Source organism: Juglans microcarpa x Juglans regia, chromosome 3D (assembly GCF_004785595.1).
Source record: "Juglans microcarpa x Juglans regia isolate MS1-56 chromosome 3D, Jm3101_v1.0, whole genome shotgun sequence".
Classification (NCBI taxonomy): domain Eukaryota; kingdom Viridiplantae; phylum Streptophyta; class Magnoliopsida; order Fagales; family Juglandaceae; genus Juglans; species Juglans microcarpa x Juglans regia.
This window is the reverse complement of record NC_054598.1, coordinates 30,418,605-30,434,054: the sequence shown is the minus strand read 5'-3', so window position 1 is coordinate 30,434,054 and position 15,450 is coordinate 30,418,605. Positions and strand designations below refer to the sequence as shown.

At 36.8% G+C, this 15,450-nt stretch overlaps 3 protein-coding genes and 1 pseudogene across 3 annotated transcripts; 3 read left to right on the top strand and 1 right to left on the bottom strand.

The window, feature by feature from the left end:
* The first annotated feature begins 2,149 nt into the window (after nt 1-2,149).
* LOC121254733 (60S ribosomal protein L9) lies at nt 2,150-4,074 on the top strand. The gene is made up of 3 exons (XM_041154876.1): nt 2,150-2,670; nt 3,540-3,662; nt 3,751-4,074. Exons 1-3 carry the CDS (start codon nt 2,296-2,298, stop codon nt 3,835-3,837), a joined length of 585 nt encoding a protein of 194 aa, XP_041010810.1. The 5' UTR covers nt 2,150-2,295; the 3' UTR covers nt 3,838-4,074.
* A 193-nt stretch (nt 4,075-4,267) lies between these two features.
* Nucleotides 4,268-5,511, bottom strand: LOC121255859 (annotated as a pseudogene).
* Nucleotides 5,512-7,030: 1,519 nt separating this feature from the next.
* Nucleotides 7,031-9,874, top strand: LOC121255967 (glutelin type-B 5-like). Its single transcript, XM_041156536.1, has 3 exons — nt 7,031-7,493; nt 8,585-9,305; nt 9,518-9,874. The coding sequence occupies exons 1-3, from the start codon at nt 7,298-7,300 to the stop codon at nt 9,669-9,671; spliced, it is 1,071 nt and encodes a 356-aa protein (XP_041012470.1). The 5' UTR covers nt 7,031-7,297; the 3' UTR covers nt 9,672-9,874.
* Nucleotides 9,875-12,300: 2,426 nt separating this feature from the next.
* On the top strand, nt 12,301-14,736 carry LOC121255965 (L-type lectin-domain containing receptor kinase VIII.2-like). Its single transcript, XM_041156533.1, has one exon. It carries the CDS (start codon nt 12,517-12,519, stop codon nt 14,539-14,541), a length of 2,025 nt encoding a protein of 674 aa, XP_041012467.1. The 5' UTR covers nt 12,301-12,516; the 3' UTR covers nt 14,542-14,736.
* Nucleotides 14,737-15,450: the final 714 nt, after the last annotated feature.

The following is a 15,450-nucleotide window of genomic DNA, read 5'->3' as shown; positions in this document are numbered from 1 at the left end:
CTTCTTCTATCAGCCAATCATCAATATCTGCAAATGAAAAATGAAATAATTTAAGATGAAGAATAAATTGCTCTTCATAAGTTGCTTCGACCAGTTTATTGTATTTTACATTATTTTGATCAAATATCGTATATACAAGAAATTAGTTTATCACAACTAATTAACTCTCGAATACTGTGTGTAATTTGGATCTTTCAACTTTGGCTTAAAAATGTCTCTAGCCAGTTAGAACAACACCCATTAACTCCGATTATCAACATCCATTAACTCTGATTAAGCAGAGGCTTAGAGCCCACAAGCCACGGAAATCAATACTCATTAACTCCGATTATCAACAAATACAGAATCCATAAAAACCCAAACCATTATCAACCAAGTGATTACCCCATCCATTCCCCACGCACAGAATCATAGTTACAGGGAGGGAGGGAGGGAGAGAGAGAGAGAGAGAGTACCTAAACAAGTGAACAATGCCCTAGAGGGAAAGGCCGACGGAGACAGGGATGCAGCGGCCGAGATGCAGTGACCGAGATGCGGCGAGGACGAGCGGCGGATGGTTATGGGGTCACGGCTCACAGGGTCACGGTGATGGAGGCAGGGGTTAGGGTTTATGTATTTTCGCAGAGCAACGAGACAGAGAGAGAGAGAGCGAGAGAGACACAGGGGGGAAGAATATAACTGGTTTTTATTAAAAAAATAAAGATCTGGGTACCTGGGTTTTAAACCCGTACCCGGATCGGATTGGTCCGGGTTTTCAAACCCGGGTTCCGGCCCGGGTTTCATCTGAGCTGAAACTCGGAACCGGAACCCGATTTTTTGGGTTCCGAAGCTGGCCGGGAAAAAACCCGGCCCGGATGAATAGTCCTACATGAAACTCTGCTCGTGTTCGTGTCGTCTGCTTCTTTTTTCTTCTTCTGCTCTGTAATTTTTTTTTTTTTTCATTGGTGCCTTCTATCCTGTGTTCGGTTGGTAGAAGATAGATTTTTTTTTTTATATATATTTTCAACTTTCCAAATTGCCTGGTGGTAGGTAGAGCCATCAAGGTTTTTTTTTTTTTTTTTTTTTTTTTTTTTTTTTAATCTTCATCCAACGTCCATGATTCTTGAATTTCAACCTTTCCAAAAATTGTGTTCCCAGTTCCGCATTCAGCCACTTCAAATTCTCTGTTATCTAATCTTATGCCCGAATATCAACTTCAAAATTTGCTTCTTGTATTTCAATCTGCCTTTTAACTGGTCCTCATTTCTTCTACTTTTTAAAAATTCAACTTAATGTTTTATCTCCAAATAGCTCAATGACCAGCTCTCATATTCGAATAAATATTTATTTAAATGAGAGAGAGTCCCTAGACGAGATAGGCTTCTAAAATTTAGATCTTCTTTTTCTTTAAATATGAAATAAATTTAAATGATGACAATGAAGTCTAAAATCAACAAAAATAAATAAAATTAGACTAAAGTTTAAAGTTAAGAAGTGATAAAATATAAGAAATTATGTAAATCATCACTAACAAATGGAACTACAATTGTGTCGTTAACTAATTTTTTTGAAGTATATGTCAGATATGGCTTGGGCCTTCATTAGAGTAGTTTATATGGTATCCTCTAAGTATCAAACGATCCTGACGAAGATGTCGAAAATTTAAGGAGGATATTGTAATACCTCATATTAAGTGATAAGACAAAGCATCACTAGCAGCAGGACAATTTCAAATAATATTTTAAAATTCAAAGTGATAAGATATTGATTTTTTCAAAAATTTTATCATTAAATTCCAAAGTAGTATTTAAGATATGTAGAAACTCATTTAATATATAACCTTGAAAACTTGGAGGATGCTCAATCACCTAAGTTCAAATGCACCAAAGAAATCAAATACTTTTAAAGGTAATGAAATTTACAAGGGAGGAGATTTTTTTTTTTTTTTTTATAATTTTCAAATTTAAAGAGGGCAGACACGGATGAATTCATGTGGTGTGGGCCGTGGCGCACTGGCGGCGAGTGAAACAACCGCTGGTTGAGGAATGGGCCGAGGCCGAAAGTTATGCGTATAGTACGGATCACTCATGCTTGTAAACTAAAGAAACCCTCTCAACGGCTGGGCCCATAAATCAAAATATACCACACCAGGCCCAACACATTAGGTTCTAATTCTCGAAGGGAAGCATTTTAGGGTTTCTGCGTTTTTTTATAGACAGACTCGTCACAGCTATATAAAGTCACCAGTCATTTTTGTATTTAGGGTTTTGGTGCCTCCATTTTCTTCGCTTCGCCTAGACTCAGAATACAGCGAAAATGAAGACCATTCTCTCGTCGGAGACTATGGATATCCCAGACGGCGTAAAAATCAAGATAAACGCCAAGATCATCGAGGTGGAGGGTCCGCGCGGTAAACTCATCCGCAACTTCAAACACCTCAATCTAGACTTTGATCTCATCACTGACGAGGACACTGGCAAGCGAAAGCTGAAGATTGAGGCCTGGTTTGGATCCCGGAAGACCTCGGCGTCGATCCGTACTGCTCTCAGCCACGTCGAGAACCTCATCACCGGCGTCACCAAGGGCTACCGCTACAAGATGAGGTTCGTGTACGCTCACTTCCCCATCAACGCTAGCATCACCAACGCTAACAAGTCCATCGAGATCCGTAATTTTTTGGGTGAAAAGAAGGTACCTTTTCGGCAATTGTGAAATGGATTTTTCTTCTTTTGAGGTTCTGTCTTTTGCTTCGTTTGGATTTTGATGCTTGTTTATTGTTTTTTTTTTTTTTTTTCCTGTCATCTGTCTTGTTTATATACGAATTGTGGTTTGATCTGTGAGAATTAGTAACGATATTCGAACCTTAGCTCATTATTTAGTTGAATTTATTAGATTGTTGGTGTAAATTGATTCTTTACTGGAAGGTTCCTAACTGGAAGAGTTATTTCATAGTTTACCCGTTCCATGATAGATCTTATATTGTTTATTCTGTTAGTCTTGTTAATTTGGGTTCCTTTTTACTCCGTGCCTTTTCTGAAAATTTGTTTAGGATATGGTGGCACTGGATACTCCACTTTCCCTTTTTAAATATCACTGATACCATATTACTTCATTTTTTTTTTATTTGTACTGATGCTATATTACCTCGTGAAGCGGAATGGTAATAGAATAAAGTAGACGAAGTCAGTTTTTCATTTGGTGACTCATTGTTGCATCCTTTGGATAACGCTTTTATCAAGCGTAGATGCCTGCTTATTTGCACACAAAACACAAGAAAAGGATTGGAAGGGGGGCGGGATAAAAATAGAGTAGTTGGTATTGTTTAAACTGTTTTCTTGTTTCATATTGGTTGCCATTTGTTTGCACTGTGGTGGCTATTGTGGAAATTGTTACTACTCAGGGTGTATCTATCTTGCAAGTGTTGTAGAGCATATATATTGAGAGTTTTTTTGTTTTTGATGTTGCTAGGGGATTTAGATTCAAGTACATTGATGTTAAACTTTAGCTTATTCAATAGTGAAATGAGGACTTCATTGGACATTGTATTTTTTGGTTGTTAGGTAAGAAAAGTTGACATGCTTGATGGAGTGTCCATTCTCCGTTCCGAAAAGGTCAAGGATGAACTAGTTTTAGACGGGAATGACATTGAACTCGTTTCTCGGTCCTGTGCCTTGATAAACCAGGTGTCTCTCTCTCTCCCCAAATGCGAACAATCATTTTTATACTATGTTGCTTGCACTTGCTGATCTGCCGTCTGTTTTGGGTTTGCAGAAATGTCATGTGAAGAACAAGGATATCCGAAAGTTTCTTGATGGTATCTATGTCAGTGAGAAGGGAACCATCCTTGAGGAGGAGTAATTGCCAGTGGGATAGAAATATTGTCTTAGTTTTTTGATTTGGTTTTTCTCTTTTACGCTTTTTGTTCGCATTTTATAAACTTTTGAGCATAACATTATGAGCTTTGTTGGAATTTGACTTGGAATTTTGTATTGTCGAAATTACCGGTGGTTAATTAAGCCGATATGTGCTTCAAAATCAGTTTAGTTTATTTATCCTCCGTAATTTTGTTAAATTGAAATCATAGTTGTTGTGTTCAACTTGAATATTGTAAAATAGGTTGGTTCTCTTCGAGACTTGGGAAGTCTGGTGCTTTCCTTCACAAAACTTTTCATCTCATCTAATCTAATTACCACAATTTTTTCAAATTTTAAAACAAAAATAATATTAAAAATATTTTATTAAACTTTTAATTTTTATCTCAATTCATACCATTTGAGTATCAGGAAGAATGTGCTTTTCAGTCATTTATCTTTAAAATTGTGGTGAAATATCAAAATTGCCCCTACCAGATCCCTCCATTAGCAGAGCCAACTCCAACAACGTCACCCACGTTCGAGCTCCGTCTGCCACAGTAGAGGACTGATTTAGGCTGGTGAGAGATGGGGCAGTATCGTTGGTGGCGTCTAAGCTTCTTCTCTCATTAAAGCTTTTGGTTGAAACCTGATGATCAGTGGTGGTTGAGTCTGATGCCATGTGGGGGGCCATGGCTGATGGAAATTTCTTCAGCTTCTTCTTCAGGTGGGTGTTCCAATAGTTTTTTACATCATTATCTGTTCTTTGTGGGAGGTAGGAAGCTATGGCTGCCCACCTGATCAACCCAAATTTGGAAACTCAGATATACAGACTACCAATTCCAGGAAAACAAGTAATTGAGAGGAAAAAAGAACAAGGAAAGAAAGGACAAGATAATGTTTTGCAAAACCAAATAAAAATTGAAAAAAAGGACATGAGGGAGTTGAATTTGTCTGTAGTTGAGTTTTTTCTTTCCTCTTTTTTTTTTTTTTTTTTTTTTCTGAAAATAAAAGAATACAGAGGAAATTGCTTGAAAAAAATTGTAATGTTTGAAGATTACTTGTTACCCAGAAAAGCCTGCAAATGGATTATCGTCCCTTCTTCATGGGGAGTGAAGTTCCCTCTTTTGATTCCAGGTCTGAGGTGGTTAGTCTATCTAAGCCTGCAACTTTTGCTGCACCTCAGTAACCGTCTTTGTGGACAAAAAGAGAAGGATCCATCAGTGCATTCAGTCTCAAAAAGAAAAAACGTTGAAAAAAAAAAAAAGCAAATCCCGTTCAAGTTCATGGAACCCCCTATGGAAGTGTACCGATTTAAGAACATCTCGAATACAGAAGATTCAAAAGCATGAAGAATCTTGATCTATATTATTTCCACATACCAGTATTGGTAGGCACTGATCTCCAATTTCCTCGACCATGTTCTTGAATGACGTCAGATTGAGGACGTCAGATTTTAGAGAGACAGAGAAAGAGAGCCCACCTTCGAGCAGTGCCAGGGCAAGGGGAATTTGGGGGAGGGAGGCGAGTCGTAGCAGTGCTTATTCAGTCATTTGAGGGAGACGAGTCGTAGCAGTGCTCATTTGGGGGGATGGATGAAACAGAATCGTTTTATTAGGTGAAGTTCCGTTTCATTAAGTATGCATGGGAGGCTTGAATAATGACTGCACGTAGAATTATTCTAACCCCATCCTCCCCCTCCCTTGTTGAGGTAATATAAGATCTAGTTTGGATTTAGAGATAAAACAATATAATTTTATATAAAAATTAAATAAAATATTATTATAATATTATTTTTTAATATTATTATTATTTTAAAATTTGAAAAAGTTGAATTGTTTATTATATTTTATATAAAAATTTAGAAAAATTATAATAATGAGATGAAATAAATGAAAGAAATTCTGAATTCAAATAGGGCCTAAGTCTAAATAATTTTGAAAATAATGACAAAAATTTAGAATTTATAATCGGCTCAATCTTTATATAACTCAGATCTCTGCGATTTATTTCAAGTCAACTAAACAAGAAAATTACTGTCAAAATATTTATAAATTAAGTAATAAAAGTAAAATTATTTTATCAAAATATTATCATTTTAAGAACTCGTTTTAGGTTTCGTTTGGATCCATAACTACTCTCAATTCATCTTAACTCATCATTACAATTTTTTTAAATTTTAACACAAAATATAATAAATAATTCAACTTTTTCAAATTTTAAGATAATAATAATATTAAAAAATAATATTCTAACAATATTTTATCATCTCAACTCAACTCACTTCAATATCTAAACGTAACCTTACAAGTTACAACTCCTCTTTGTTGATTGTTGTGTTTAAAAAAGATGACTCATTAATTTTTAATGTTTTAATATTTCCTCTCATACGGGCTTATTCATCATTTTATATTTTATCTTTATTTTTTGACTTTTTTAGTGTTATTTATTTATTTATTAAGGATGTTTCTATTAAATTCTTGGTGGGATGCACTGTAGACTTTTGACTAGTTTAACAAGGTGATTGTCAAAATTGAAAATTTGAAGATGGTTGGTGACTTTTTTTTTTTTTTTCAATTTACCAACTGACATTCATCTTATCTTAAGGGATCATATCATTTGTGCAATTTCACTCCAACAAATTTTATCCACGACTTTTTCATCTTTTTTTAATGAAAAAATATATTTACAATTATAAATTATATAATCGTCATGTAATCATTTTAAAAAAATAAAAAAAAATATAAAACTTATATAAATAATAATAATTTTTTAATAATAGACTTCATTCTTTTTCAAAATAATTACACGATATTTATATATTTCACAATTATATATAAAATTATTTTTTTTTGATATAAAAAGAACATCTATTTGAAAAAGATAGCTCGAATGGTTTATATATTTATCTTGCGGAGTTTTACCTGGTCGGTTATAACTTATGAAATAAGATAAAAGTTGAAAAAAATATTATTAGAATATAATTTTTAATATTATTTTTGTTTTAAAATTAAAAAAAAATTAAATTATTTTTTATATTTTATTTAGAAATTTGAAAAAATTATAATAATAGCATAAAATGATATAAAATTAAATGGAATGAATTGTAAAAAAAGGGAAACAGCGATCCTGCAAAATTTTCAATAATAGCAAATGAATTTCGATTATCAAAGGGAAAAACCAACAGTCTTATGCCACTTTTGTTATGAGTGGGAATGCCAATATGGAAACAAATCATTCTCTTATCTTATCTTTAATTATCCTTTTCTGCTTCTAATCCGAATAAAGTAATAAACAAAGCATCTCATCTGTTGAAGATCTTTACCAGTGAAACAATCTCGACTGCTAGCCTATATACACACACACACACACACCCACCCCATCATTCTCAGTTTCTTTGAATGCATATATTCTCTGCTTTCTCACATTTCTTTATTGGTTTCACGGAAAGTTAAAGAAGAAAAGAAATGGAGCTTGATCTTTCTCCAAAATTTGCCCAGAGAGTGTATGGAGGCGATGGTGGTTCGTACTATGCGTGGTCCCCATTAGAGCTCCCCATGCTGCGTGAAGGCAATATTGGTGCAGCCAAGTTGGCCCTTGGAAAGAATGGTTTTGCTCTTCCTCGTTACTCTGACTCCGCTAAGGTTGCTTATGTCCTCCAAGGTATTTATATATATTTGGTATCTGATCTTTCATATTTTGATCTCTTTTTTTTCCTGTAGTTTTGTGGGTATCAATTTCTGGTTTCTGCTTAATCGTTTTTGCGTGTTCTGCTGTTGCCTGTTGTTGTTGTTGTTAGATTCATTGAATGTATTAGTAAACAGCTTGACGATTGCCTCTCTCTCTCTCTCTCTCTCTCTCTCTTTCCTGCGATCATGAATTTATTGAATAGATGGGTTTTTTGTTATGTAGAATAAGATGTCAATTTTTTTTTTTTTAAATCTTTTAAAAGTATTCTTCACTGAGTTTGTTGGTGAAATTTAATAAGGTTTGGAGAGGTTCTTTTGATGCGTCATGAAGTGCTTAGGGTTCTTTTGGAATATCATCTATCCGTGAAAAATAAAATACGTGGAATTTAACATAATACCACCATGACTTATATACCACTCAACCTTGAAGTGCTGCGCTAATCATTATTTGTTAGAGATCAGAATTTCCTAATGTTAGGGGATTATTATATGCAAGAACCACAGGCATTGGGCACCTAATACCCAAATACAGAAAAAAAAAAAAAAAAAAGAAAGCCCAAGTACTTTCGAAGTGTACATTTGATCACCCAAAACTTATAGACATTTATTGACCTTATTATTATATTGTGTCCATCTTTTATACTCTTTATCGTTTGTTATAATTTTTTTTCCCAACCTTTTCTTGGGGGCTGTTGCTTGAGATTGGTTATTTAATTGGATAAAAAGAAGTGCAATTAGATGGTTTGAATTACTACTGAAGAATCAGTTTTAGGCGTTTATATGTTGAACTGAATTATGATCTGTGTCCAGCTTGTAAGAATGACTTGATTATTTAGATTTTTAAACAGAGTAAAACTGAGCTATTGGGCATGTGCCAGAAAATTTTGAATTTTCTCTTGAATGTAGTTCAGGCAAATTCAGTTTTGTTAATGGCTTCTACCAAGACACAGACCATTGTTAGAATATGATCCCAATACCATTAGCTGCTCATGATATACAATACCATTTTTATTATAATTTAGATTATCTTTTTGGTTACTCTTCATTGATCTTTCTTTTCCCTAGGTAATGGTGTAGCTGGAATTGTTCTTCCTGAATCCGAAGAGAAGGTCATTGCAATAAAAAAGGGTGATGCCATTGCTCTTCCTTTTGGTGTCGTTACATGGTGGTACAACAAAGAGGATGCTGAGTTAGTTGTTCTTTTCTTGGGAGACACTTCTAAAGCTCACAAAGCTGGTGAGTTTACTGATTTTTTCTTGACGGGTTCCAACGGGATCTTCACTGGCTTCTCAACTGAGTTTGTTAGCCGAGCATGGGACTTGGATGAGAATGTTGTAAAGAGCCTCGTTGGAAAGCAATCGGGCAATGGGATTGTGAAGCTTGATGAGAACTTTAAAATGCCTGACCCAAATACGGAACATCGAGAGGGCATGGCACTGAATTGTGAGGAGGCTCCATTAGATGTGGACATTGAAAAAGGTGGAAGGGTTGTGGTCTTGAATACCAAGAACCTTCCTTTGGTTGGTGAAGTTGGACTTGGGGCTGACCTTGTTAGGTTGGACGGGAGTGCCATGTGCTCTCCTGGATTCTCTTGTGATTCGGCATTGCAGGTAACTTATATTGTTAGGGGTAGTGGCCGTGTTCAAGTTGTTGGTGTTGATGGTCGCAGGGTCTTGGAAACTACTGTTAAGGCAGGGAGTTTATTCATTGTGCCAAGGTTTTTTGTTGTTTCGAAGATTGCTGCCCCTGATGGTTTGGAGTGGTTCTCTATCATCACCACCCCCAAGTAAGAATTTTTCCACTTTCTTAGCCGTAATATCACATTTCTGTGAGAATACTCATATATATCTAATGAATTTTGTAGTGCACTTCTTTTTGGCCATTTACCTGATCTCTGTTGAAGCAATGATTATCATCAAGACAGAACTAGTCGTGGCAATGGCCATATCATGAATAATTTTCTGTACTGAATTTTTTGATCTTTTCTTTCTGTGGCAGTCCAATATTCACTCATTTAGCTGGAAGAACTTCTGTGTGGAAGGCTTTATCTCCTCAGGTACTTGAGGCTGCATTCAATGTGGATTCGAATACAGAGAATCATTTCCGTTCAAAGAGGACGTCTGATGCCATTTTCTTCCCTCCACCAAGCTGAACAAAATGAACTTGCTTAGTTTCAATTTTCTTTGTTTCCCCAATAAAAAGGCATAGTGTTTTGCTAGTCTGTTCCAGTTTATGGTTAAAGACTTGTTAAAATGGTTCATTCTGGATTTATATTTGGGTTGCGGTTCTGTTCTGGTTTATAATCGTAGATTTGGTTAATATGGTTTCAATCTGAATCATCGTGTGTTAATCGTAGTTGGTTTGTCCAAGTCTTTGAGATCTATGCAGTATAATTTTTCATTTTATTCTGGTCAAGCATATAATTTGTACACATGTTGTTTAGCTGCTGTTGCTGAACGGGCAGAAGTAACTCCAGTGTGTGGGTGCTATACGTTTGTCTTTGAGTATTATTCAAGTTCTATTTTACGCCAGTTGGTGAGTAAAGTGTCTCACTCCAACTTGTATCATCCACCAAATATTCATAAAGAGTGATTAGGAAAAGAAGAAAATTGAACTTTTCTGGGCTTTGAGCTTCAAGCAACTGTTTTTCAAGAGGAAATCCGCAATACCCTCATTTACTTCTCCAACTTGCTATCTGCAATTTTACCAGAATCTCTTTAAAGAATTGATTATGAATGAAGTGTGAAGCCATCATCTCTTTCTACATACTGTTGTAATGTATCAATTTCTTTCTTTAACTTGCTTAAATTATGTTCACTTGTGTTATATTTCCCAACTGACTTCTCACTGCATAAAATGAACAGAGCAGCGAGTATGATCTGTTTATGAACAAAGTAATAAGAGATATTAAGGGTAATGATTTATTCAACTCCTAAATAGACAAACACCATTTTATAAAAAAGTGGGTCACATCATGAAAAAATGCAAAAAAAAAAAAGCTTTTTTTCTTGGGCCCCACTTTTTTGGCAAAGAAAAATTATATTCATCGTACACTTGCTTTTATTTTTTATTTTTTATTTTTTTATCCCTTACAAGTGTGTGGACCTGTGGTATAGGAAAGAAGAGTGGAAGAACTCTTTTATAAAAGATCTATATATGACTTATCTATTTGAAACTTATAGTAGACTTGGTTAATAGACGGTTCAAGAAATAATATTAGTATTAAGTTCTTTCTCTAGCAAGAGAATGTTTCTTTAAAGTATTAACACTAATAAACATTTGCTTTTGATCCGACTTGAAAAATAACATGGACCCATGAACTGGGGTCATCAAAGTTTTTTCTTTTTCCCTTTGTCTTGATCTTTGCGCATAAAACAAATCCGGGTACAATGATATTTGACATGCTGGGGACATGAGAGGATGTCTATTCTGAATTTGCTACTGACTTGTGTTCGTGGCTTAGCTAGCAATTGCATGTGGACCTTTCACTTGGACATAGGGTACAACATCTAAACTGAGATGTTCAGAACCTGCTCTGGTTGAGGGTCCTTTTGGGTGGATCATTGCTAGATTTCTTTATCCTGATCATGTTTCCACTTCGACTGCCCGTTTCTAGCCCTAAGGATATGTTATTGGCCCTTCCAATTTCTTCTCTTTTTGCCTTTTGGCATTGGATGACTACCTTTTGGGTGGTTGTTATCATGCAGATCATGCAACTTGATTTCAGTGTGGAGATACTACAAATAAATAAATAAATAAATAAATAAGAATTACCGGTATTTATATTATCGGCGGTTGTTTTTGCGCCGGTAAAAATATATTATTGAATTCAGATCAAGGAATGTATTTTAACATCATTATTCTCTTTGGTTGCCCCTCACGGTTGTAACTCACTTCCTTTTTTCTTTCTGAATTTAAGAATATCCTCATTCATAGATCCTAGATCCCTATCCATGAATTGATCATAGATTCGACTGATCAACTTTGCACGCAACCTGTGTGAAGACAATCTCCCTCATTAAACCTTGTCTTCTCAGTTCAAACCCCTTGCCAGCAGATTGAATTACACGGGAATTACTTTAACCACAAAAGAATTACACAAAAATAAATCTAAAAAGTGGTGTGGCTTGATGTGATATGTTAGATTGTAAATTTATTTTTATCGTAGAATAGATCTAACGGATCATATGAAGTTACGTCACTTTATAAGCTTTTACTTTTATATAATCCTTTTGTGTCTATAGCACTTCTCATTACACAATTATGCCATCTGAATTCCTCATATTCTCATGTTTATGCCTAGTTTTGATTCTGAATGAGTTTTACACATTCTGTGATTCTTGTCACATCATGCAGAGATGCTATAACTTGAATGCAAGTTTGTGGACACTGAATAACTGCTATGGTCATAATAACACTCATAAGGGCCCCATTCTCATCTGGCTTTGTTCTTAGGTTGATTGCAATGCAATAATTAATGGAAGGACCACGATAGGTTGCTTTGTGATGAGAACTTGTAACAAAAATTCTGCTAGATTTGATATAATCTTCCCTTGGTTTCGTTTGGTTGCTAAACAATACATCCAAATTGGGGGGGTCCAAGGAAGAGGACCTAGAAATCAATATGCACCAAACGCCACCCAAAGTGTACCCCACAGACTAATTAATCCAACCACATGCAAGAACCCATCATTGTCACCCACTAAAACTGTGAAGACAAACACCGAGATTCCTCTTCAGCTGTGTCTACTTGATTATCTTTAACACATCTTACTTTATGTTTTTGTCATACCAGGACAAGCTTAGGATCACGATGATCATATTCATTTTATCAAGTGCTTATAAACAGGGGGGCTCTTGTTTAGCCACGTACTAAAACCAGTCCTTGCCCATATCCCCCCGGCCGTCTCCATCCTCTCTCAAAAGCATTCTCAATTCCATTATCCACACCAGCATAAGTTCTTTCCAGAATCTCATCTTGTTCTTTATATTCGAGAATGGGTTTTTGTCATAGCTGCTGGTTGGCATGTTTATCTATTCTCCTGGCTTTAAGCGGAGAATACCCACTAGTTCTGGTTGATTCGGCCAGTGATCACAAGAAGCTCGAAGAGGGACCTGTAATCAATATAACCAAGCATCTTTCTTTCCCAGATTTCTTCCTCAACAACAACCCCAGAATTGTCCATGATGTCAGACTCCTCGGTAGTGCCAAGTTCTCAAATGAAAAGGGTGTCCTCCAAATCCCTGGGGAATCCCTAGCAGTTGATCTCAGACATCAAGCTGGCCGAGCCCTCTACTCCTCTCCCATCCGCCTTCTTGACCCTAACACCAAAACTCCGGCTTCCTTTGAAACCACCTTTGCTTTTCAACTAAATAATGCGACCAACCTTGGTTCTGATACTGGCCTGGGTGGTAGTGGCCTTGCCTTCATCATTGTCCCCGACGAGTTCACTGTCGGACGGTCTGGGCCGTGGCTTGCCATGCTTAATGATGCTTGTGAGGAAAACTATAAAGCAGTGGCTGTGGAGTTTGACACACATCGAAGCCCCGGATTTGGAGACCCTAATGATAACCATGTGGGAATCAACTTAGGTAGCATCATCTCCAGCAGAACATTCAATGCTTCCGATGTCGATGTTGTCCTTAACGATGGCTTGGTTCACCGAGCTTGGATCTCCTACGATGGTACACGCCGTTGGCTGGACATCCGTTTAGGATCCGCAAAGGAAGATGATCCATTAAAACCTATCTTCTCTGAGCCACTTGATCTCTCACCATTTCTGAAAGAATACATGTTTGTAGGCTTTTCAGCTTCGACAGGCAATTTGACTCAAATCCACAGCGTGTTGTCATGGAACTTCACGTCCCAAAGCAAAGCTTTTCTTCGTATCCCTTCGACGGAAACATGTGAGAGTAAGATCCTCGTGGATAACGAAACTACCAAGAGTGCTCGAACCGAACCACCCGGCAGCTTCTTGATTTTCTTGGCTGTGGTGGCGTTAGTTCTGGCGGTTCTGCTCAGTCTGTTCCTGAACAGTAAGCGCAGACGTGATAAATCGAGCAATGTTGTCATATTGCCGGAGATAAAGCAACGGCCGACGCCTCCAAATAAACCTCGCCGCTTCACTCTTTCTGAGATTTCCACTGCAACTCGGTGTTTTAGCGAGTTGGAAGTACTCGGTAGCGATGCAAGAGGAATTTACTATAGAGGAAAGCTTTCCAATGGCTGCCAAGTAGCCGTGAAACGGTGCTCAGCCCAGTTTCTTAACTCTCAGGGGTTAGATAGGAGACGATTCTTGAAGGAAATCGGTACTATTAGCAGACTTCGTCACCCAAATTTGTTGCCCATCAGAGGCTGGTGTCAAGATAATCGCGAAATCATGGTTGTGTATGACTTCTTCATCAATGGAAGCCTCGACAAATGGTTGTTTGGGGCCGGCGTTCTTCCATGGACACGGCGATTCAAGGTTGTGAAAGATGTGGCAGAAGCCCTTAGTTTCTTACACTCCAAGCAACTAGCCCACAAGAACATGAAAACCAGTAGTGTCTTTCTTGATGTCAGTTTCCGAGCAGTCTTGGGAGATTTTGGCTTCGTGCTCTCTGGTAATGATTCAAGACAGTTCGAGGCAGCAGTGAGCCAAAAGATCGACGTGTTTGAATTTGGTATCTTTGTTCTGGAAGTGATTGCTGGGAGGAGCCGGTTGGACTCTGAGGTGGAGCAGAAAGAGAGGGACTTGTTGGATTTTGCATGGAGAATGCATGAGATGGATGAGAAAGTTAAGGTGGTGGATGGAAGAATGGGCTCAGTGGTAAACTTGAAGCAGGCAATAAGGGTTTTGGAAATTGGGTTGCTTTGCACCCTGAATGAGAGCAGAGGCAGGCCATCCATGGAGGAAGTGGTGGAGTTTCTGAGCATGGAGGTACCTTTGCCTGAGCTGCCACCATCTAGACCTGTTGCTTTGTTTCCCTACAACAGCACCACAGGTCTTTGCAGTGGGTATTCTTGTGCTCCTTTCAAGTGATTCAGGGCTTACTAGAACCCCTCTTAATGTTATCCTAGATGGTGCAGTAGCATCACATTAGAATCACTAAATGTATGAAAGCCCTTTTTTATAACTTGGCTATGAAGTTGGATTATTGGGTAGATGCATGGTAGCTTGGTTGGAAATAAATTTAGGTTAATATTTTGATTCAAGCAAATGCAGGATTTTGCATTATCTTCTTAAATTAGGTGAGTGGTATTGATCTTGATTTACTAAAGTATTGGTATGATTTTGCCCTGATTTTCCAAATTTGCAGGATCCTAGCTACCAGTTTAATATCCAATATAAAATTAGCATATTGTTTTTCAAATTTCATTTTACACCTAGACACTACACATGAAATCTGACCAACCTCGGGCTAAGACTACTTGATAATTTGTACCTACCTATCTTGCCTGAATATTGTTGTGGACCATGCCACATGACATTCAAAATCTGTTCTCTCAATATTAGTGCTTTTGTAAGTGTCTTCGGCTGCCTCCTGTTATAAGTTTGTCACTTTCAGTGGGCTGGTGGGAGAATAGGGTGGGGTTCTTGTTCACGAGCCTCTAGGTATTGTTACAGGTAAAAAGAGCATCTCCTATCCGTGCTAATGCTAACAATAAACCTGTTTGGAACTGCAGCATCTCCAAACAGAGAGAAAGAGATAACATGATATATGTAATTTTAGAGTTTGCAAGTTTTGTGTATTCTTTTGAAAAAATTAAGTAAATCTGAAATTCACATAAAAAAAAAAAGTTATCTTTTAGTTGTGGATCCCACTTTTTCTAAAAGGGAATGTGCGGAATTTGAACATTTAGAACTATATCAAGCATTACTCTATTTAATTATTATTATTATTATTTTATGTTCTCATATATACGATCACATGAATCTTTCATCTCCACC